General features: G+C 35.9%; 2 protein-coding genes across 3 annotated transcripts in view; one reads left to right on the plus strand and one right to left on the minus strand.

Annotated features, from left to right (window-relative positions):
* CARF (calcium responsive transcription factor) overlaps positions 1-2,689 on the minus strand; it is a 48,639-nt gene extending 45,950 nt beyond the window's left edge. The window contains exons 1-2 of the mRNA XM_054585819.1: positions 2,615-2,689; positions 900-1,001 (exon numbers count right to left, since the gene is read on the minus strand). The gene's annotated coding sequence lies outside the window, so the exon portion shown is untranslated. The remainder of the gene's footprint in view (positions 1-899; positions 1,002-2,614) is intronic.
* Positions 2,650-23,922, plus strand: WDR12 (WD repeat domain 12). 2 transcript variants are annotated; one of them, XM_054585821.1, is made up of 14 exons: positions 2,650-2,725; positions 3,426-3,541; positions 6,049-6,143; positions 9,839-9,933; positions 11,275-11,381; positions 12,255-12,370; positions 13,166-13,320; positions 14,619-14,664; positions 16,129-16,214; positions 20,367-20,507; positions 20,628-20,733; positions 21,310-21,442; positions 22,518-22,590; positions 23,428-23,922. In XM_054585821.1, the coding sequence occupies exons 2-14, from the start codon at positions 3,501-3,503 to the stop codon at positions 23,503-23,505; spliced, it is 1,272 nt and encodes a 423-aa protein (XP_054441796.1). In that variant the 5' UTR covers positions 2,650-2,725; positions 3,426-3,500; the 3' UTR covers positions 23,506-23,922. The 2 variants fall into 2 exon arrangements, with proteins under 2 accessions (XP_054441796.1, XP_054441795.1); XM_054585820.1 differs by lacking the exon at positions 2,650-2,725 and adding an exon at positions 2,801-2,961.
* The last annotated feature ends 222 nt before the right edge of the window (positions 23,923-24,144 follow it).

The following is a 24,144-nucleotide window of genomic DNA, read 5'->3' on the forward strand; positions in this document are numbered from 1 at the left end:
AGAACATTACAGCTCAGATTCAAAATAAGTAGGGTAAAAAAAAAACCCCCAGGACAATTAGGATTCCAAAGCCCATGCACAGTCATACCACACCACACCACACCATTATATACCAAAAAAAGAAAAAGAAAAAGAAAAAGAAACCTATAATAAAATTATATTTTTCAAGTTGTTGCTCTCCAGGTAACAGTGTGCCTTCATGAGGACCATAATAAATGAATCATGCAGAAAATCATTAAAAAGCAAAAGCTTGCAGTTAATATTCTAAGTAGACTTAAAAACACTCAAAAGTAAAAGTACTAACTACCCTAGGTTTTGCATGGAGACAACACCAAAATTAAAGACATGTCACTGTTGATAACACACCAAAGCCATTATATTGGGCATTCAGTTATTTTGGAACACTTGTTAACTAGTTTCTCCTTAACGAAGTTCTCAAATGAAAATGTATTTTATTCAACATTTCTGCACTGCTAGTTGAACTTTCATCTCATTCAACATTCAGGTTGTGTATCTTATTGGTATTTTTCAATTCGAATTAAGATCAATTTATATTGACTCTTATCAGGTACTGTATTTTTTATTCTAATAAATTTCAAATTAGTTATAGTTAAAAATGTAATAATGTATTGATCATATATTTTTAAGATATTCTGACCAATGAGATGTTATCAATAATTTTAAAATTATCTGAAAAAGAACTTAATTAACTAAACGTTTATTTCAAGTTCAATGAAATTTAATTCAGGCAATTTTACTGCTGTAACTTAAAAATCACTAATGATTAAAGAACGATGTTTAAAACTGTCAAATTTCACCCTGACTTGAGTGGCTCAGTTGGTTGGAGTGTCCTCCCTTACACTGAAAGATCATGGGTTGATTCCAGTCAGGGCACATACCTAGGTTGCTGGTTGATTCCCTGGTAGGGGCACCTATGGGAGGCAAACGATCCACGTTTTTCTGTCACATCGATTTTTTTTTCTCTCTCCTTTCCTTTCTCTCTAAAAATCAATAAACATATATATATATTTTAAAAACTGTCGAATTTCTTTCCAATTCTACCAAATTAAAAAAATGGATTAAGCAGGGAGACTTCAATTAGGCAACTGTTTCAAGCCTCAGGAGGTCTAACTTCTTTAATGACTGCAATTCTCACCATGACAATGACTCACATGGTTAAAAGACCACCACATTTATTTGTCAACCCAGTCCTCTCTTAGGACTTCAGCACAGAGGTTTTATAATTTTATTCCTCTAACCATGAGGCTTTCTCCCTTATTTCTTCACATTGGCATCCAATTTAACTGAAATCTAAATGATTATGATGGTAGTAATAGCTAACATTTACTACGTGGTATTTAATTCTCACAGCTGACCCAAGTGTGGCACAGAGGTTAATAGAGGGGGTTGGCAAAAGTAGGTTTACAGTTGTTGGTAAAGAAGACATGCAGGTAATGATGATCACAACAGCTTTATTTACTGTGTTTCACGTACTCACTACTGTAAACCTGCTTTGCCCACCTCATACGTAGCTGCGGAAGCACTGGAACTCCGCCATTTGGTTCCAGGGCCCGAATTCTAAAAATTGAGTAGTCCTAATTTCATCCTCGTTGCTCTCTAATAAAAGATTGGTTTTCGCTTGTAATTGTTTAAATCATTTCTCTTATTCTATGATTGATTATCGGGTGTCTACCTAATTAAAGTACATCTTTAAGCAACTTGTTTTAAAAAAAAGAAAAAAGAAAAAAGGAAAGCTTTAGTTGTCTTCACCTGTACACAAACCGCTCTGCCCACAAAATTAGCAATCCAGTTCTGCCTGATTCTAAACTGCTATCTCTTGAAGTCCCCCTCTTGGAGCTTTTCTGGCAAACGCTTTAAAAAATGACTTTCAAATCTGGATAGCATCTGTCCATCCATCCTCCCTCAGGAAAACAACTAAATTGAATTAGAATAATTCTCGGTCATGGAGAATAAGACATAAGCCTTTGGGTAACTTCAAGACCCCCAAAACTCAAAATGCGGAGGAGGTGGTGTGCAAGCACTCCTTTCCTGTTCTAAATATACAAAGGGGCTCATAAACAGGAAAAAAAAAAAAAAGGCAAAAAACCAGAACCCTATAAAAATGGGCGCGGGGCTGCGCGAAAGACCACTCTCTGGGCGCCCAAGGGGTCCATGTCCTTCTGAGCGGCGGAGACTCGTCCTGCTGCTCAGCGACCCTCCTCAAGACACCTAACTTCCACCTTTTGCTGACTGCCTCCCCGGGACCCGCGAGCCCCGTCGGGGGCAGGGATAGTAGGCCTCGCCATGTGAGGCCCCAGGAAAGACCCAAGGCGGGGTGCAGAAGCCGCCACCAGGGCCCAGTAGGAGCGGGGGTGGGGCGGGGGCTGGCGGCCGGCGGTTGCTTAGGGACCGGGCAGGTCAGGAGGTGATGGGAGGAGGAGGCAACAGGAATAAAGGGGCGTTGAGAGGTAGCGTCCGGTCCGTCGGCGCAGACAGCGCTGCCAAACCTCCGACTCCCCTAGTCCCGCTGCCGCCGAGATCTCTACAGGGAGACAAGGGAAGTTCACAAAGTGCTGGAGCAGAGGGGAGAAAATTCAAAACGAGTCTACTCAACCTCGTCTTGGCTCCGAGGCCCCGCCATGGAGACCAGCACAATGCGCAGGCGCATCCTCTCCGAGTTCGCGCAGCGGCGTTCCAGGAGATGAGACCATTATCGGCCACCGTTGTTAGTTTCCATTTTGATTCGGGTTTGTTTTTTTTTTTTTTTGGCGGGGGGGGGGGGGGCGTTGGTACTCGCCCCTCTCGTGGATTTAAAGCGTGAAGGTAGAGAGGAGAGCCCACGAGGAATCTCGCTAGAGTGAGGTTCTGCTTCTGAGTATTCGTGATAAAATGAAGCCCGAACGGCTTTAGTAAATTAAAGCTGAAGACAGAGGAAATATAATGAATACGTGGCTGGAGTCGGTATGGTTTAATGCAAATAAGACATCTTGACAGGAAAGACTACAGTTCCCAGTGCTTATAGAGTCTGAGAAGCACTGCTTTCTGGGGCTTGTATTGTCTAGGATCTATGCTTGAAATATCGGGTCTTAAAACACTCACTTTTTAAAAAAAAAAACGAGAGAGAATCAGATTTGAAATGGGTCTTTCTGTATCTTCATACTCGATCACAGGAAATATAGAACATGAAATACATGAAATACAAAAAGGTTAAAGGGGCCCGCCATCTTTAAGACTATGCTTTCCTAATCGATGATTCTTAAATCTAGGAATAGGTAGTTGATGTTTGTGGGCTGGGCCTCTGTGGAAGGGCCGCCTCGTGGTCTCTTCAGGCTGAGGAGGCCGGAGGAAATAACGCGGAATCCCAGCCCTGGACTGCACTTTCCGCATCCCTGTGCAGTCTGATTTAGAGCTGCCTCTCTTTGTAGTCTTAAGGGACCGGAGCACGCGTTGTCTATTACCCTGTACGTTTCTGTGGGCAAGTTTTGTGCCTACGTCCCGCGATGGCTCAGCTCCAGACACGCTTCTTCACTGACAACAAGAAGTAAGTAAGCTCCTCACCTCTCCCCTATCCGGGGCCCCTTCGGTATGACCTTGTGGATACCCGTATTCACTTTTACACCGTCCCCCTCCTCTTCCTTTTTCTTTTCTTCTTTGGAGTATTTTCTGCTTAAGCAGAAGTGGTACCTAGAGTATTTCTCAGGGTCCCACCTTTAATACCACCTCCTTACTGCCGAGCTTCTCAGACTCTATGCAGTTTAAATTGTGACTATGGAGGGGCCGAAGGGCTTCACGCTTGCTTCGCGAATGAAGCACATTATGTAATTGAACAGTGGACCAAGTCGTTACAGACAGCTAGTGGTGTTTGTTTCTGAAAACAAAACTTAATTTCAATGATTCCTAAACCAGGCTAGAAAGTAAAGCTCCGAAGAGGGGGTTGGTAGAACTGTTTTCTGATAAGAGTGTGAAGTCAAAACCGTTGCAGATTTGTGTAATTATATACATATATACGTACACACACATACAGGTATACGTATTTGTATATAGATACACAGCTCTGTGTGTGTACATAATGTATACATAAACATTTTCAACAATAGTCCCCAGGTCTGTAGCGTTCATTTGAAAGAAACCTAATTACATTCTGCCTCATGGGGTGTTTGTAGTTTTATGAGTTGACCTGGTAAATCATGGTCACTCCTTGTGCTGTTGCTTACATATACATAAATTGTATTATCAATGCACATGAATGTATAAACTTAAGTCTCAATACTTCTCAAGTAATGTGATGATGCAATAGCATGTCCGCTGTACCTTTTCTAATTGAAATTTTTATTATTGATTTACATGAAGTCTTAAGAAATAGACCTGTATTTTAGCCCTTAAACTAATGTCTCATGTGTATGTGCGTGTGTGTGTATCGATTCTCGAAAAACAGTATGTTCTGGTCAATAAAATGAAGGGGTAAAAACATTCACCTATATATAGTTTACATATACTATATATATATTCATATATGTAGTATGTGAATTATGCTACTCCTTCTACCCTGCTCCCATTTTACTGACCAAAATGATAAGTGAAAGGAAGAATGAAGATTTTAAATCTCTATGTTTTGTTACCTTTTGGAGAACCTAAGTAACTGCTTACTATTTTTGGCATGACAAATATATAACTATAGCCTTAACTACTCAAAGTGTAGTTTGAGGACCATCATCATCAGCATAACGGGAACTTGTTAGAAAAAGAAGAATCTCAGCCTCCACCCCAGACCTCCTTGTTTAGAATCTACTTCTTAACAAGTCCTGAAGCCCCTCCTCTCCCTCCCTTCCCATTGTGGCCAAAAGAGGCTTCCTGTAGGCTTTCTTGAAGAGCCCTGTAGATTCTACCTTAACATCTTTTGAAACTTTTCCATTCCCCACAAATACAACCTTAAATTTGGCCTTAGGGAGACTTTTTTCCTTTAATTTTTTTTTTATTTTTTTTGATAACAACTTAGAGATAATAATTCACGTACAACAGAATTCACACATTTAAAGTGTCCAATTCACTGATTTTGCAGTATTACGCAAGCGTAACTACACTAAATTTTAGAACATTTTTGATTACCTTTTAGCTTTTACCCCCAGTCCTTCCAATCCCCCAGCCCTAGTCAATCATTTAATTTACTTTCTGTCTCTATAGATTTGTGTGTTCTGGATATCTTATACAAGTGGAACTATGTAACATGTATGTGGTGTTTGGTGACTGGCTTCACAACGAGTCATTCATGTTGTAATATCAGTACTTCATTACTTTTTATGGCCAAATAATATCCCATTATATGGATAATACCACATTTTGTTTCCATTGTTCAGTTGATGGTCATTTGGGTCATTTCTACCTTTTATTTATTATGAATAGTGATGGTGTGAACATTTGTGTACAAGTTTTTGTGTACATATATTTTCATTTCTCTTGGGTATATACTTAGGAGTGGAGTTGCTAGAACAAATGGTAAGTCCAAGTTTACCGGTAACTTTTTGAGGAGCTGCAAGATGTTTCCAAAGTAGCTGCACCATTTTACATTCCCACCAGCAGTGAATAAGGTTTAATTTCTCCACATTCCCACTGACACTTATCTTTTCTTTGGTTGCCGTTTATCACACTTACTTGAATCGCAGGGTGAGCAACTGAGTAACTCTTAGCTATTGTTTTTCTGCTCTCCCTGCATTCCAGCACTCCTGCTTTTTGTCTATCCCTTTCACTCTGCATCCTTTCAGACTCTGCTCTCCTATCCTCCTTTTCTCTGTTGAAATGACCTATGGCTTCTTTGTTCTCCCATTTTATATATTATTTATGTAATAAATATTCTTACGTAGATTCATTGTGTTTGGTTACCAGACACTAACCCTTTCTGAGGACAGAGACCAAGTCTTAATTCATTTTGTTAACCCCTTGTAGCAAAATGACATGTATTAGTTACTGAGTAAATGTTAGTTGAATGAATAAATGTGCATTCGTTAAACTAATCAGTGGACTTTATCTTGATGTGTCATTTCTTTTTTATAGATACGCAGTAGATGATGTTCCCTTCTCAATCCCTGCAGCTTCTGAAATTGCTGACCTTAGTAACATTATTAATAAATTGCTGGAGGCCAAAAATGGTGGGTATATATGTTCTGAAAAGTTGGGACAAGTCACAACACTGATAGCTACAATAAATTCCATCACATTTTAATGTTATTTCCTTTTTTGGCCTTATTTTATTATAATGCATGCATTTTATAAATTATAATATGGGTTTCCCTGCTACATGATACTTTAAAAAATGCTTTGAAATAAAAGTTTTCAGGAAATACTATTTTAGTTTGATCTGTTTTTAAGACTGTGGAGATAAGGTAGTTGTTTAGGATAAGGAGATTTAGGAATAAAGATTTTAGTATAATGTTTAGTATAATGTTTGATGTAGAGGTAATCAAGACATTGTGACTGCTGCAGAGGGATAAGTTGGGCGGCAGAGAACAAGTGTCTAGGTGCTTGGGCCCCACCTGCTATACTTCTACAAAACAAATGGCAATATCAGTATTTGGGTATTTATTTTGTGTAATAACAAATGCCAATATTAATACTGATATTTTTTAAGTATTTGGGATTCATAAAATGAATGGATAAAACATATGTAAGAGTAGCAAGTAAAACACTTAGCAAGATACAAATAGTAAACATGTTAAGTGTGAGTATAAGTTATTAGCCCATAAAATTAATATAAACAATGTGTACAAGAATATTGATTAAACAAGATTGGCTATAAATTGATCATTTGAGTTGCATGATAGGTATATGAAGGTTTATTATAAAGTTTATTCTCCATTTTTGCATACATTTGAAATTTTTTATAATAAGATGGTTTTTAAAAAGTAACATGTCCTTCCTAGGTGGCTCGGTTGGAGCACTGTCCCATACACCAAAAGCTGGTCACAGGTTTGATTCCCAGTCAGGGCACGTATCTAGGTTGAGGATTCGATCCTCTGTTGGGGCATGTAAAGGAGGCAGCCAGTGTTTCTCACATCGATGTTTTTCTCTCTTCCTCCCTCTCTCTCTAAAATTAATAAACATTCTTGGGTGAGGATTTAAAAAACTTAAAAAGTAAAATCATACATAAAATAGAAGATTAAAGAACTGAAAACAAAGTGTGATCCTTAAAAATGAAATACATCAATGAAGAGCCATTTATACTCAAACATATTTTTAAACATGTTTTTGATGCTTCAAAGTTCTTTTGATTCTACCTTAGTTGAAGGAATAGGGAGGTGAAAATTATAAACTAATGCCTAATATTTTCCCCTTCATCTTCGAACAATCTCCTAACTTTTTTGTTAAGTTTGAAATGATGTTTTTGAACGGAACTTTTCGAGGGTACAGTCTACAATCTCTTCATTGCTAGTAAGCTGAAGTTCTTGATTCAGAGATACATAGCATTTCCTATGTGTCTTTACTTTCATTGTGGATGTAGAGAGATTCTGGTGCATACTTTTCTAAATTTAAAAAATGTCATATAGCCCTGGCTGGTGTGGCTCAGTGGATTGAGCGCTGGCCTGCAAACCAAAAGGTTGCTGGTTGGATTCCCAGTCAGGGCACATGCCTGGGTTGCAGGCCGAGTCCCTAATAGGGGCCGCACAAGAGGCAACCACACATTGATATTTTTCTCCTCCTCTTTCTCCCTCTCTCCCCCTCTCTCTAAAAATAAATAAATAAAAATTTCTTAAGATTTTTGGAAATTTAAAATGTCATGTTCTACCTATTAAACAGTCTTTGAACTAGAAAAAGAATTATTCTTGCAATAAAAGCTTTGCAATACCAATATATGGTCATTTGTTGTTATCCAAATATGTGCATATTTTCTAAACTTATTGATGATATTTGGTTTGGATTTTTTTTTTTTTTTTTTTTTTGTATAAATGGAGTGAGTCATTGCTCTTGAGTTAAAGATGCAAATTTTTCAGATTTCGGGTTTTTTTATTTTTTATTTTATTTTTTAAATTGAGGAAGCCCCCTTTTTTTAATCCTCACCGAAGGACATGCTCACTGATATTTAGAGAAAAGGGAAAGGACGGCAAGAGAGAGGGAGAGAAACATTAATGTGAGAGAGAAACACTGACTGGTGCCTCTGGCACACTCCCCTCGACCAAACCATAACATAGGCATTATGTGCTTTGACCTGGAATTGAACCAGTGACCTTTCGATTTGCAGAACAACTCCCAACCAACTGAGCCACACCAGCCAGGGGTACTTTTATTATTAATAATTTTTTAATCCTCAGACAAGGATATGTTTTTACTGATTTGAGAGAGAGAGGAAGGGGCAGAGAGAAATAATCAGTGTGAGAGAGAAACATCGATTAGTTGCCTCCTAGTTGCGTCCCAATCAGGGATGGAACCAAAACCTAGGTGTGTGCCCTGACCAGGAATCCAACCCAAAACCTTTTGGTGTAGGGAGTACGCACCAACCAACTGAACCACCCGGCCAGGGCTATTGTTGTATTTTTGTATCCTTACCTGAGGGCATGCTTAGAGAGGAGAGGGGATGGGGAGGAAGGGGATGACAGAAACATTGATTGGTTGCCTTTTTAGGCACCTGGACCAGGGACCTGGGTATGTGCCCTCACCAGGAATAGAGCCCACAACATTTTTATCCCTGGGATAATGCTCCAGCCAACCAAGCCATATGGGCCAGGGACAGATTTCAAGACTTAAAAAGTAGCAATCCAAATAGTCAATGAGGGAATTCTTTCAGAAGGATCATTTATAATAAATGCAGAAAGAATAAAAAATTTTTAGCATATTGTAACTCCAAATGAAGTAATGGATTTAAGAGTGATTTTCAGTAGCTGCTAAAATCATTAATTAGGTAAAAGGTTGATAGAGTACATGATGGGTAGGATCATATTGACACCATCTGAGCCCAGAAGTGATCACAGTATCATAAAAAGGGATGCAATGAGATAACGTACTTCCTGATGTGATGCAAAAGGAAATACATAATACTGTAAGTATTTTTGCCCTTCCGCCCCCAGAAAGGGCAAATCTGAAATCTAATCAAAATTGTTGAGGTCTGCCTATGTACACCATATACAAGTTGTAGAGGAACATGTTAAATGACACCTTGGAAATGTAATCAACCCAACCCAGATGTAAGAAATATTGAGACAGATGACCCAGTTTCTTCAACAAATAAATGAATGGCAAGGGAAATAAAGAAACTGGTAAAGATTATTATAAAATATGTTAAATATAATAAGTGGATTTTGGATGCTGATTCTAAAAAGCTCACTCTAAAAATATGAAATAAGGAAACATGAACATTGGCTATTTGGTACTCAAAGAAATAATTATTGACTTTTAACATGTGACTTTTTAAAAGTCTTTATATTGTAGAAGTATGTATTAAAGATTTGCGATGAAGTGATACCGTATCTGAAGTTTGCTTTAAAATAAAGTAGTGGGTGTGTAGAGGGAGAAGTATAGATGATTGTCCACGAGTTGGTAATTGCCAAAGTGCGTGATGTGGATGAGAATTCATGTTACTTCTACTTTGTATATATTTGAAATTTTTCATAGACTGAGACATTTTTAAATAATCTGATTGTACTGCCAAGAAAAACAAAACAATTTTACCAAGCACAATGAAGTATTTCTGTTCTTAAAAATCACCTAGTATACTGGGACATGTGGCCTGATTATGCCGTCTAGAAATTCAGAGGGGATAATAGGAACCTGTTTGTTTTGGGGTCTCTTACATACCTCTGCCAATACCATTTCAGGTCCTATGAGTGATGATTTTATTATACATTTTCTTTAGAGGTTCACAAGCATGTGGAGTTTGACTTCCTTATCAAAGGCCAGTTTCTGCGGATGCCGTTGGTCAAACACATGGAACTGGAAAACATCTCATCTGTAAGTTCAACTGTTTACTTGCTCTGTTTTACTCACCATCAGGTAATGTAGGTAAACTCCATCTAGAATCAGCCAGAATCTTCAGTAACCAAGATCCTTATCATTAATGTTTTTCCCCTCGAAATTTGAACTTTAGTTTCTGTATATTCATTTGAAATCCTCTCTTCTGAGAGTATATTATTTAAGAAATACAGATGAATGAATATGGAAAGATACTTTCATAGTTGTGGAAGAATTGTCAAGAAAAGGAATAGGAAGTACATGTTTATTACTCATAAAGGTGTACAAAGTGTGCACATAGAAAAACTTACAGATCAGGTTACTGAGATTTAGAATGATTTTTCTCCCTTTCCTATAATTTTCAAACTTTTGATTTTATATTAGGTTGGCTAAAAAGTCCATATGGTCATTTATGTAAAATAAAAGACAGATTTTTCATTTTCACCAATAACTTCATTGACTTGGATATTTTGAGTATGTCGGCTCTCTCCCACATGGTATAATGTTGATTTTTCTCAATTAATGTCTTGATCGCTGTCATCTTCAACTCATCTACCTGACCGTGGAGCATCTTCTGCTGAGAAATTTCCAGCACGAAACTTTGCAAACCACGTTTGACACACTCTTTTCAGTCATAGCACCTTCTCCATACATGGCACAAATCTGTTTGTGTGTGTTTCAGTTGCATTTTTACCTTTCTTGAAATAATAAAGCATAATATTCCAAAAATGCTACATATTTTCTTCCATCTTCAATATTAAAATGGCTACACAAAAATTCACCAATTTTGGTACGTTTTTTCTAAATGCATGCTGATATGACAGCTGTCACAATACAATAACAAAATTGTTTCAAATGAAGTTAAAGACACCTAAGCATTACTAGAGCCATCTTACAGGAAAAAAAACAAACTTTTTGACCTGCCCAATACATAAAATTTATCATTTGAACCATTTTTAAGTATACAGTTCAGCAGCATTAATTACATTCACAATGTTATGCACCATCACCCTTTCCATTTTCAGAACTTTTTCATTACCCTAAACAGAAGCTCTGTACCCATTTAACAATATGCTTTTGTGATTTTGTAATTTAAATTTTCTTATATTTTCCCTCCCACTTTTAGAATAAGATTTCCACAGTCATTAATATTTCTTAATGTTACTCATAGCATACTGTCAGATCAAATAAAGGTTTTCACCTTTTGTATGGCTCCAGTATTTCTGGCTTATGAAGGGAACTAACATACCAGAGATTATTAAATTGGGGTCCTGTATCTTCATAAGGTACCATTTTAAGACTACATCACCTGATTGATTTCTGGTTTCTCTCTCTGACTAGGAAGAGGTTGTGGAACTAGAATATGTGGAGAAGTACACTGCACCTCAGCCAGAGCAATGCATGTTCCATGATGACTGGATCAGTTCAATCAAAGGGGCAGAGGAATGGTATTGCCAGATGAATGTCCTTGTATCCTTCTTATGCCACCCCCATCAGTGTTTTTAAGTGCATGATGGAAATGTTCTCTGATTTCTCTGTAAATACAATTTGTGATGTATGCATCATTGACCATACCAAAGATCTTTGCATTCACTGTAAGTCAAGAAATATTTATTAGTAAGTTTTTTTTTGTGAAGATGTAGTGAGATTTGTATTCTGGGTAGGTCAGGTGTCAGGGCATTTATTTGATTTGAGTATGTTGCTTTTAAGGCCAAGGATATAATTTGTTTTATAGAGGAGGAAAAAATCTTCATAGTCAAATACCTCCTAGCCTGCTACCATGAAGGTGCAGATCATGCTACTTTAGAGTTAAAGTGGGCAAACTGAAATCAGGAAGTTGTAGATGGCTCAGAGCAAACCCCCACTGGCCTTACTTGCATTACTTATAGGAAAGCACCTCAAAAGTAGTACATAGTGGTAGCTTACATTCACAGAATCTCTTCCTGGGGTTATTACACAAAGTTAATGTTTTCACTGGTTTTACTTTAAGTGGTTTTACTGTTTTTCTATTTCATGGTTTTCACTGGTTAAATGCAGAGTACAGCCAACTTGCTTAGCTTTCCCAAGAGTTGTATTTACAATAGTAAAAATGAAATCTAGGATTTGTTGGCTATGTTTTTATTTTTAGGTCAGGAGAAGCCAAATGTAACACCTTCTGATATTCTCTAGTATGTTTTGAAATCTTGATCTTCATATTAAAGGAGAGTTTAAAAGAATAATCCTCAAGGTTAACTTTGTCATTACCTTAGAAATATAATTGATTTCAGGATTTGAAAAAGCTGCTTTTTTTGTATTTCATAGGATTTTTTTTCTCCTTGCAGGATCTTGACTGGTTCTTATGATAAGACTTCTCGGATCTGGTCCTTGGAAGGAAAGTCAATAATGACAATTGTGGGACATACAGATGTTGTAAAAGATGTGGCCTGGGTGAAAAAAGGTAAGGACTCCGCCTAAACTGAGAGGAATCCTGGATAGCGATTGGAAATGAGCCACTTTTAGTGCTGGCGCAGAATATGAACAGGTAAGGAAATGTCTCCTGCCTCAGTTAATGTGAGGTCTTTGGAAAATACAGTGTTCCGGAAGAAAAGGATTATATAAAAAATTCATATTAATAAAAGTGAATCCTTACTAAAAATATATCAGATAATATATATTCTCAAGTTAAGATTGTGTTAAACTCCTTTCATTTTTTAAAATTTTATTTATTGATTTTAGAGAGAGGAAAACTGATTTGTTTTTCCACTTACTTATGTATTCATTGGTTGCTTCTTAAATGTACCCTGACTGGAGATTGAACCCGCAACCTTGACATACTGGGACAGTGCTCCAACTGAGCTACCCAACCAGGGCCTAACCTCATTCCTTTTATAGTATTTTTTACCATAAGTTAGCTTCTTTTTCAAAGCTGGACATAATGAGCTTTTTATCTTTTTAATATTTTTCTCAACATATAGAATTCTTTAGTTTCAGAACACAGTGGGGTTTTTGTTTGTTTCTAGAGAGAGGAGGGAAGGAGAGAGGGAGAGAAACACTGTGGTTGCCTCTCACGCATCCGCTGCTGGGGACCTGGCCTGCAACTCTGGCTTGTGCCCTGACTAGGAGTTGAACTGGCGACCCTTTGCTTCACAAGCCAGTGCTCAATCCATTGAGCCATACCAGCCAGGGCAGAACACAGTGTATTTTAAATTTTTGTACTAATTTGTTTCTTATTCTTGTTCCCTCCTTTCTTCAGACAACTTGTCTTGCCTACTGTTGAGTGCCTCTATGGATCAGACTATTCTCTTATGGGAGTGGAATGTAGAGAGAAACAAAGTGAAAGCACTACACTGCTGCAGAGGTCATGCTGGAAGTGTGGATTCTATAGCTGTTGATAGCACAGGAACTAAAGTGAGTAGCTGTTGTGTTAGCAGTACCATGTTGTGTTAGACTTCTAACTTACACAAAAAATTTTTTCTATGTATATTCATTGTTATTGGCCTACTTACGTAACAATTGGTGACTAAAGAATATGGTTTCAAACCAAAAAGTAAATACTTGTACAATAAAAGTTGCAGAGATTGACTTCCTCGGTTTGGATATTTCTGGCTTAGAAGTTCATATAAACTTCAGAGATTTTAAGAAATTAGGAAGACGAGCAATTTTTTTATGTAACCTTAAATCACAGTGACTGACATTTTCAGTCTTTAAGTTACTCACAGTGCTGTTAGCAGTTGAAAATGTCTAGTTGATTATCTTAAGAAACTTTAGCATACACCAAGGTTAGTGTTACTAGAGGTTGTTTTACTGGTATTGCTGATCTCTCTATCATGACAAAATGGTAAAGGTTAGTTAAAAGGAAATAAACGTGAAGGCAACACTGTATTGACTTATGAGAGATTACAAACTCTTACCATTTGAAAGTTCCCTATACCACTTTCAAGTATTCTGAATTTGTGAGTGTTTCTTCAGCATTTCATTGCTAGTTAATGTAACAGATGTATTCAGAGTTAAAGATTTATGATTATTCATATTTGAGCTATCAAGAAGGTTTACATGTTGTCAAGTCCAAACTTCTGTGAATTCATTGTACCTTGCCATGTAGCTATAAAAGACAAGAATTCATTGAATTTTTTTCAGCTTAAAGATTGTGAGATCCCAGGGAAGAGTAAACGGCCACATTATGAGCAGGGTGATGATGCATTTGGGTCTTAGGATCCAAGGGGTAGAGGCTTGAATGAGGCCAGCGCATCCCCTCCCTTTTGTCTCCCCAAGTTGACTTTATTCTCTGTTACCTCAAACTGGCTTTTTCCACATGGCAATACAACCTGCCTTGAGTGCTCTCAGGTTTTACATCTTGTGCGATCTATCCCTGGAAAAAGGCTAACTTTACTCTCTGGAATACAAGCTTTCAAAAAAAAGATCCTGAAGGTGAAAGACCTATAGGCATAATGGAGGTCAGATATCCACCCTTATCTAAGCAACCATGGCCAGGGCACTGGGCCATGTAAGAATGGCAGCTTCTTCGGCTGCCATGAAATTGAAGGTACAACTTTCAGGAGACTAGGGAGACAGGCAGATGATACCATAGTAGTAAGGATTTCAGAGCAAAGTAAAGGTTTTAAGTTAAACAGCAGGGAAAAGCCAAGGCAAATAATATGATGGATTATAATTATAAACTCTTTTTGCCTTCATATATATCTGTTTAGTTTTGCAGTGGCTCCTGGGATAAGATGTTAAAGATCTGGTCTACAGGTAAATGAAATCTTTCTTTTACTTTGATAAATGATATGTTAAGAATTTCAGTGAAAGTTCTTTTTAACCCATATTTTACCATAAAAATGGATCAGGGCTTTGACACAAAGAAGCATAGTGTGGAGAAAAATCTGTATATTTCTCTGTGTTTCAAAATGTGTTTCTACCCCATCATCCCTTTATTTATTGGACAGTGTCACTGAGCTGCTGCAAGTTACCAGCAACATGTTTGGTGCCATGGGACATAACTGCCTGGTTCTCTCATTCAGGAACCTGGAAATAAACAAAGATAACCTTCTGAGTAATTTTGATACACTTTACTGTTAGAGAAATTTTCTTAGTTAAGCTGGTTTACTTTAAAAAAATAAAACCAAGCAAATTTTTAATAGTTTTACCAAACATCTTACTTTGAAAAAATAGATTAAAAGGAACAATTAGAGGAGGGGGACGAAGGAGGAATCTCAGAGGAAGGTGCCTTCATAGGAATAAGAACACACGGACAGAAGAAAAGATGGGGGGAAACTCACAGATATTTGTATTTTAAAAGTAGTATAGAACTATTTAGGTAAATAGGTCAGAATACCTCTGATACTTCCGAAGTAATTGCTTGTATTACAGCATAATACCCTAAATATAGCTTATGAAATAGAGTTGGGGGGAACAGGAAGAGCTTAAAGAGTTTTAAGTAATTATGTACAAGATGGCAGGAAACATAACCCATTTTAGTAGATATTCCAAAAATGCTTAAAACAAAACAGTTTTGAAACAAAATGGTTCAGAAATGTTCCCTATTATCGAATATTTTATAATCTTGCTAGTTGTGGGTAAATGAGATATGTACCTAAGTTATATAAGTTGTTACCCTTAAGGCACTTACAGTCTAATTTGGAAAAAAACTAATATAAAATAGTTACAAAATATAAAGTATGTGGTTTTCTATTTGGGGGTTTGCTACCTGGCCAAATGATGTGTAACAAAGATTAAGAAGAAATCAAAGATACCTATGAAACATTTAAATTCATTGTTAAAAAAGTAAATAATAATAAGAATAAACAGAGCTGGAATGTATATCCTTTTCACGTGTTTATCTTGTGGCACTACCTTCATCATATAAATGCAATCTGGTCAGAACTCTCCTGCAACTAATGGTAAGTAATTTTTCATAGATATGGTAAAGCAATGAATATTTATAATCTTAAAGACATAGCAAGATATCAAACTGGTTAAGTTCTATGATTTTAATGTACTATACTTTTTACTTTATCCTTTTGGAAGATTGGTAACACAGGTATTGTTTTTATGTATAATTCTCTTTAACCAACATAAGAATATATCTATTCTCTAGCCAATTAAGATAATGTGGAGAAGATGTATACCTAGAAATGTAAGAATTCTTGGAGACTGTTTGCAATTAATGTTTACTATAAATTTTAAAAATATCATGTCTAATTCTTTATGACACAGTCCCTACAGATGAAGAAGAGGAAATGAAGGAACCCACAAATCGACCAAGAAAGAAACAGAAAACAGAGCAGTTGGGATTAACAAGGGTAACTATTTGTGAGAACTGCTATACTTGGCTTGAGTCTGTATTGACAGATACACAGTAATTTAATATAATTTTTTCTATTTAAATTTCTTTTTGTCTCACCTTGCCACTTCAGCCATAATTAAGCTTTCTTTCTGTAGATTTGTAACTATTTATTAGAAATACCCTAGTTGTATTTATCTGAGTCATTGACTGTAATAGCATTGAGTCAGGCTTACCAATTGGTAGGTTGATTATTTAGCTATTATATTTGATCTGATGGTGGATTTTATAGTAGGATCTTTCTATTGTTAAAGCTTGCACTAAAGTGAAGCATCCCATTACCTGTTTAATAATGATTGTTTCATACACTAAGGATGTAATTCTCACTAGGGATGCTCACTGTATCTCCTAAATCACTAGAAACCAAGAGTTTAATTGGGGTTTTGATTTTAATCATTTAACTACTAGATTCAATTAAATCAAACCCAGAAATTTCATCCATATTCTTAGTTCTGTTAAGTTAGGGAGGTATTTGTCATAATATGATCTGACCTGTATTTATATATTTAATGTGAAGGACAATACTGAATCAGGTTTAGAAAAACATTTTTCATTCATTTTTTCGCAGCTGTAATGAATGTGCAGTAAATGAAGCACACATTCTTTCTTATAGTAACCAATAATAAGATATCTTATAGAAATTATTCAAAATGAGAGTAAAGTATGATCATAATGATTCATCAAATTCATATAAAATGCAATAAAACAGTAGCACTTACTGTATCCAACTGAAAGTAATGATTTATAATTTAATACATTTTAAACATGGACTGCTGAATTGCAAGAGGAATGATCTGGCAGCAACTCAGCTTCTTTATCTCTTAGTCTGGCAGGACAGATTAGAACTTTTATTAAATGTCTTGCCAATTTGGATACTGAGCCAGTTGTAATTTATTGATGCATATCCCTGATCAGCCTCTGAAGAATATATCTGAATATCATATTCTCTTATTTCTTGAATTATAAAAATTCTTCACATTCTTTTTTAAAGAGAGGAAAAGCTTTCTTTAAAAAATATTTTATTTATTTATTTTTAGAGAGGGGAACGGAGGGAGAAAGAAAGGGAGAGAAACATCTATTTGTGGTTGCCTCTCACACGCCCCCAACTGGGGACCTGGCCTGCAACCCAGGGGTGTGCCCCGACTGGGAAGCAAACCGATGACCATTTGGTTTGCAGGTCATCACTCAGTCCACTGAGCCACACCAGCCAGGACTACCTTTCTTTTAATTGAAATTTGGCATACATATATTTAAGTGTACAACTCAATGAATTTTAATAATGTATAGTATTCCTTTATATGACTATATGAGAATTTATTCATTCTTTTTTGATAGACATCTAGGTTGTTTCCAGTTTTGGCCACCATAAATAAAGTTCCTAAGAAAATTCTTAAACTTGTCTTTTGATGTACATGTGCAGTCATTTCTGCATATGTGGAATAGCTGGATCAAAGGGTATGCACATGTTGAGCGTTTTGAATGTTAGATACTGACAAAAAGTTTCAAAAACTTTTTCAAGAAGTTCTATCAGTTTATACTTTCACTGACTGTGTATGAGAGTCAAAGTTACTCCACATTCTTACCAAAACCAGTCCATTTTTTGATACCATAACTGATTTTATTTTACCACATAACATGTTTAATTTACCTACTGTTACAAAATATCATTTTGTCCATTCCTGGTGGTATGTAGTGGAATTTAAGTCCCAGCCCTTTGACACCTATCTGTGAATTAACCATTTGCGTTTTTAGAAGTGTTGCCTATTTTCTTACTGATTTATAAGAGTTCTTTATGTATTCTGATTTCAAAGTCTTTGCTGGATATATGTACTGTAAGTATTTTCTCCCATTAAGTACCTTGCCGATAACTTATTTTTAGGTAAGTCCTTTTATGAGCTTCCATCCATTGTTCATTTTATTTGATAAATCATAATATATTCACTTTCTCATAGGTTATGCTGGCATCCTTTGAAGTGCTATTCAAAGTAAAAAATTATGCTAGAACTTGAAATTAAAAAGTTGGATTTTTAAGACTAAAATAAGACAAATATCAAAAATGTTATCATCTATCTGTATTTCTTTCTAGTACCTAATTTGTATCAATATGAGTAATACTGCTAAGTAGTTAACTTATCCTTTGTTTCATACATTAACATACAGTAAGGTTTTTTCCTCATTTTTCTCTCAAAATTGCTTTTTTCCCCTCCAGTACTCTCTTACTGAAGTTTGTAGTGAAGCAGCAAAGCTGGCTTTTCTAACTTTTTTTTTTTTTTTTACAATATCTCCTAATTTCTTTTTAAATCCTCACCCAAGATGTGTTTATTGATTTTTAGAGAGGAAGTGGGTAGAGAGAGAAAGAGAGAGAAACATTGATCGGTTGCCTCCTGCACATGACCCAACTGTGGATCAAACCTGCAACCTAGGTAGATGCCCTGACCAGGGAATCCAGCCTGCATCCTTTTGGCATACAGAACGATGCTCCAACCTACTGAGCCACCTGGCCAGGGCAACCTTTCTATCTTCAAAAAAAAAAAAAAACAAAAACAAATTTATATATAGGAAAATTTACCTACTCTCTTTGGTAAAAAGCTTTCGAATTTTGATAAATGCACAGAATATGCAACTTCATAATCAAGATACAGAACAGTTCATCATCCCCTAAAACTCATGTTGCTCATTGATTCCTTCTCCATTCCTGTAATTTTTCTTTTTCCAGGATATCATGTAAATGGAATCACACAGTTTGTAGACTTTTTGCATCTAGATAGACCCAGGTTATTGGGAGTCATGATTTATTCCTTTTAAAAGCTGAGTAGTATTCTTTTGTATGGCTATACAACAGTTCATTTAATCACTCACCAGTTGAATGTTACTTAGGTTGTGTCTAGTTTTAACAGTTATAAATAAAATTTTGTGGATAGTCTTGTATCAGGTTCCCTTTTGTTTTTAAGATTTTATTTATTTTTAGAGAGGGGAAGAGAGGGAGAGAAACATCAATGTATAGTTGCATTTTGTGTGCCCCCTGCTGGGGACCTGGCCTGAAACCCAGGCACATGCCCTACACTGGGAATTGATCCAGCAACCCTTTGATTCACAGGCTGGCACTCAGTCCACTGAGCCACACTAGCCAGGGCAGGTTCCCTTACTTTATTCAGGAAAATTTTAGAGCTGGAAAGAGAGACCTTAGGGATCATTTGGTCCAGGAGTTAGCAAACTATAACCCAACAGCTAATTTAGCTGTGGCCTAATTTTTGTACTACAAAGAATGATTTTTAAAGGTTTTTTTTAAAAAAAACAAGAATATGAGATTATATGTGGCCTGGAAAAGCTAAAAATTTTATTTTCTGGACTTTACCAAAAAACTTTACTGACCTCTGATGCAGTATAACTCCCTTATATTACAAATGAGGAAATAATATTGAAGTAGGCTAAATGTAACAAAGTTACAAAAGTAGATTAACTGTCTCATTTCAGAATTTTTTCCTTCTTTCACATATTCTTTATATTTAAGATAAACAATATACCTAATTTGGGGATTTTTATTGGAGAAAGCAAGTAGAGGGTTTGTAATACTGATGAGCCATGGACAATTATTTAAAGGTTAGATGCTGAGGAAATAAAGGTGGTAAGAATAACCTATTTAATTAAACTTGGAAGAGTCATGTAGAAAATGGCAGCACCTTGACTCAAACCTAGATGTAACCCCAGAGCCTTTTCTAACTTCTACGTATAATATATTTGACAACTGAAGGAAGTTAGTGTTAATATTAATAGTCCTCAAAATGAAAAGTAGAATAGATGAGGAAGCAGCAGAATATAGTGGAAAGACTACAAACTTTGGGGTAATATTTAGGTTGGAATTTGAATCTGTCCCTTATAAGCTGTATGAACTTGGGCAAGTTATCTTTCTCAGCTTTAATCTCTCCATCTATAAAATTAAAGCAAATATCTGTCTTGGAGGATTGTGGTAAAGAAGAAATAAGGCAGGATATAAAGCCAAGGCATTTGACAAACTTATCTGTCATATGAGCTTCAGAAGTACTAGCTACTATTACTGTTTTAATTATTCTGAACTGAAAATGCTTTCCCTTTTGGTATCTTTCATTTCTAGACACCCATAGTGACCCTCTCTGGCCACAAGGAAGCAATTTCCTCAGTTCTGTGGTCAGATGCTGAAGAAATCTGCAGTGCATCCTGGGACCACACAATTAGAGTGTGGGATGTTGAGTCTGGCAGTCTTAAGTCAACTTTGGTAAGACTTATACATTTGGATGTTCTCTGATTAACTTTGAGTTTTTAAGTGATAAGCTTCTAGTGATGAATACTTTTAGACCACCATGGTTAAGTATACTTTCCCTTTTTTTTTTTACAGACAGGAAATAAAGTATTTAATTGTATCTCCTATTCTCCACTGTGTAAACGTTTAGCATCTGGAAGCACAGATAGGCATATCAGACTGTGGGATCCCCGAACTAAAGGTGAGTCATGCAAACCATTGGAGGAAAAATATGTATAAATACCATCACTTTTTCTTCTCACTAGAAATGTATATAAAAAGATAATTTTCTACATTTTTTTTAAAAAGATCTTATTTATTTAATCAGGGAAAAGGAGAAGGGTCAAGTCAAGGAACATGTATAAAGGACCCATGGACAAAGCCAAAGTGGGGAAGGATTGAGGGCGGGAGGTGGCAGTGGATGGGGCAGAAGAAAGTGGTGGCAGGAAAATAAGACACAAATGTATTTGAACAATAAATTAAATAACAAAAAAAGGAAAGAAAAAAAGATTTTACTTATTTTAGAGAGAGGGGAAGGGAGGGAGAGATGGAGAGAAACATCAGTATGTGGTTGCCTCTTGTGCACCCCCTGCTGGGGACCTGTCCTGCAACCCCGGCATGTGCCCTGACTGGGAATCTAACCAGTGACCTTTAGGTTCACAGGCCAGCGTTCAATCCAGTGAGCCACAGTAGCCAGGGCTCCACATATTTTTCTTTTTTTTAGATTTGTTCTGCTTACTTCTAAAACTCAATAATTATTATCTTTCTATTTGTTCAGATGGTTCTTTGGTGTCACTGTCCCTAACCTCACATACAGGCTGGGTTACAGCAGTAAAGTGGTCTCCTACCCATGAGCAGCAGCTGATTTCAGGTTCTTTAGATAACATTGTCAAGCTGTGGGATACAAGAAGGTAAATCCTATTTATGGTCCACAAAAGAAATATATCAATTGCCTGTTGAATACAGAGAAAATGAAATGAATATTGAAGTGATAAATATGCAAAAAGGACACCTCTTTGGGAAAGGCCTCTCTTTGAAGGTGGAATTCTAATAGAGTTGAGCGATGTAAAGGTATGAACCATGCACAGATCATGGCAGAGGAAAAAAGAGATAAGGTGGGGGAAATCTGTGCATATTGTCAAAATAGCAGGAGAGCCAGGGTTGATGGAGTAGAGGAGTCAAGAAGAGGGGCAGTACATGAGGCAGGTAGTGGTTATATTGAGCAGGACCTTGTAGGCCCCAATAAGGAATTTGGGTTTCATTCTAAGTGTGCAGGGGAAGGCTTTAGAGGTTTTTGAGCAGGGGAGCAAAAATGAATGCAAAGAGGCTAATGTAATTGAAGAGACAGAGAATAGTGATTTGGACTATGGGGGTAGAATTAGAGATAAGTGATTGGTTGGATTTTAGGTATATTTTGAAAATAGCTTTTGGCAGGATTGGCTCATGTAGAGATAGGAATCTAGGTTAATGCATGTATTTTCTACTCAGCAATTGGATGATTATTGGTGGAAGGAGTAGAGAAGGCAGTTTGGGAAGGAAATTCAAGAGCTTTTGGCTGTTTTAAATTTGTAGTGCCCATAAGACAGTATACCATCAGCAAGTTGGGATATACATACCAAACTCAGTGGAGAAGTTTGGCTAGTATATAAATTTGGGAGTTGTCAGCATATAGGTGGATAAAGAGTATATAAAACCATGATTTGGGGGTAAAAGTGAAATAGTCAAGGAAATGTGAAAATGGGCCTAGTTATAAATTTTATAAATAGCATTTTTCCTGACTATATTTGTTGTAGTAAATCTTGGTTGTTTGCTAATGATATAGGAAAACCAGGAGAGGTGGTCAAGTAAATACCCAGAATTCTAAATTAAGTGTTATAGTGACAAGGATGGTGAACTCTAAAGTTTTCAGGAAAGTATGGGTGATTATTCATATATTTGTTTAATACTATGAAATGCATATGACATATCAGCATTTTTATCTTTTAGTTGTAAGGCTCCTCTCTATGATTTGGCTGCTCATGAAGACAAAGTTCTGAGTGTAGACTGGACAGACACAGGGGTAAGACATTATTTGGTGAAGAAGAAAATATATATTAGGCTAAATCTGGTGTTTGTGTTTACAGAGTTAATAGTTTCAATATATGTGATATTTATAATTGTATATTCTAAGTTTCCATTAACATTATTCATAAAATCTCACATCTCATTCAAAGAAGAGACAAATTTGCCCTTTAATATTAGGAATAGTAAAATTTAAAAATTTTGAAGCAGTTCTTTTCTCATGAGTATTTTAATGAAATTTTGTAGCAAGTTTTTTTCTCATCAGTATTTTAATGAAATGTTTCAAGTCCATAAACTTGGTACTTTAGACTTAATGGATCAAAATATTTCCCATTTAGAAAAATCTTATATAATAAATCTAGACTTACAATGTGTTTAAAAAATTACAATTGAATTTTTATGTATATGCATAAGCTCTTATTGCCTAAGAATTCTTTTCAAATATATAGGCCCCCGGGTTTACTTGTATAATTTGTAATATTAATTTACCTACAAACAATTAATGTGCTGTCCTCGAAAAACTTAATTTTCTTAAATGGGTACAACTATATTACACGTCAGGCTTTTTATTACATCTCTTAGCAAATGCTTCATAGAAAGTACAATAGTATATTATACCTTAAGCAAATTTAAATGATCACTTTAAAAGTTTTAATATACTGTATTATAAGACAGTATTAAAACTGATATAATCAGTCAATTTAAGCATTATTTCTTAATGCAAGTTAACTGCTCATCTTAATTGCTCTGTAATCAAAATCACCATTATTAGGTTTACCATCATGTGAAATAACTGTCTTTCCTTGTGTTTGTGTCTTTTTTCTCTTTTATGCAGTTACTTCTGAGTGGAGGAGCGGACAATAAATTGTATTCCTACAGATATTCACCTACCACTTCCCATGTTGGGGCATGAAAGCGAATGATTAGCTTGACTACAGAGATTCTTTCTGTAAATACAGTCAATAGAGAATACTCAAATTACATCAATGCAGATCATCCTTGATAATAGTTATTACTGTATTTTTCTTTATTTTGTATTTATTATATAACAGTTTGCATTTATAAAACATAAAATGTGGCCTGCATTCTCTACCGTATGCAAACTCTTGAAATTAAACTGAGTTTATTTCTTTTTAAAGGTATTGGTTTGAATTAAGATTTGCTTTTCAAAAGCTATAAAAGCATTTATTAGAAGTATAGTGCTTGTCCAGTTTTTTTATTGCTGATGGAGAAACTTTTTAAAGTTAGCTGGTTTAAAAAGGCATCTAAAAACACTAATGTATTTTAATAGAGAAAAAATTAGAAATACAATTTTCTTTTGCTAAAATAAGTGATGTCTAACTGTAATAAGACTTTGTGGGTATTGAGAACATAGAACAAGATGTTGCCAGTTTATTAAGCATTTGTTGAAATACTTTAAGTGAAATACTTCATATTACAGATATGTCAGAATCCTTTAGAAGCTGCATACAGATTTCATGGTAATCTGGAATCCCTCAACCATAGATTCCTTATTTTTCTTTTTTTAGGATTTTCCTTTTATTTGTAAGGA

The sequence above is a fragment of the Pteronotus mesoamericanus genome, unplaced genomic scaffold (assembly GCF_021234165.1).
Source record: "Pteronotus mesoamericanus isolate MK-2021 breed Mesoamerican mustached bat unplaced genomic scaffold, CSHL_Meso_final contig_90, whole genome shotgun sequence".
Taxonomy (NCBI): domain Eukaryota; kingdom Metazoa; phylum Chordata; class Mammalia; order Chiroptera; family Mormoopidae; genus Pteronotus; species Pteronotus mesoamericanus.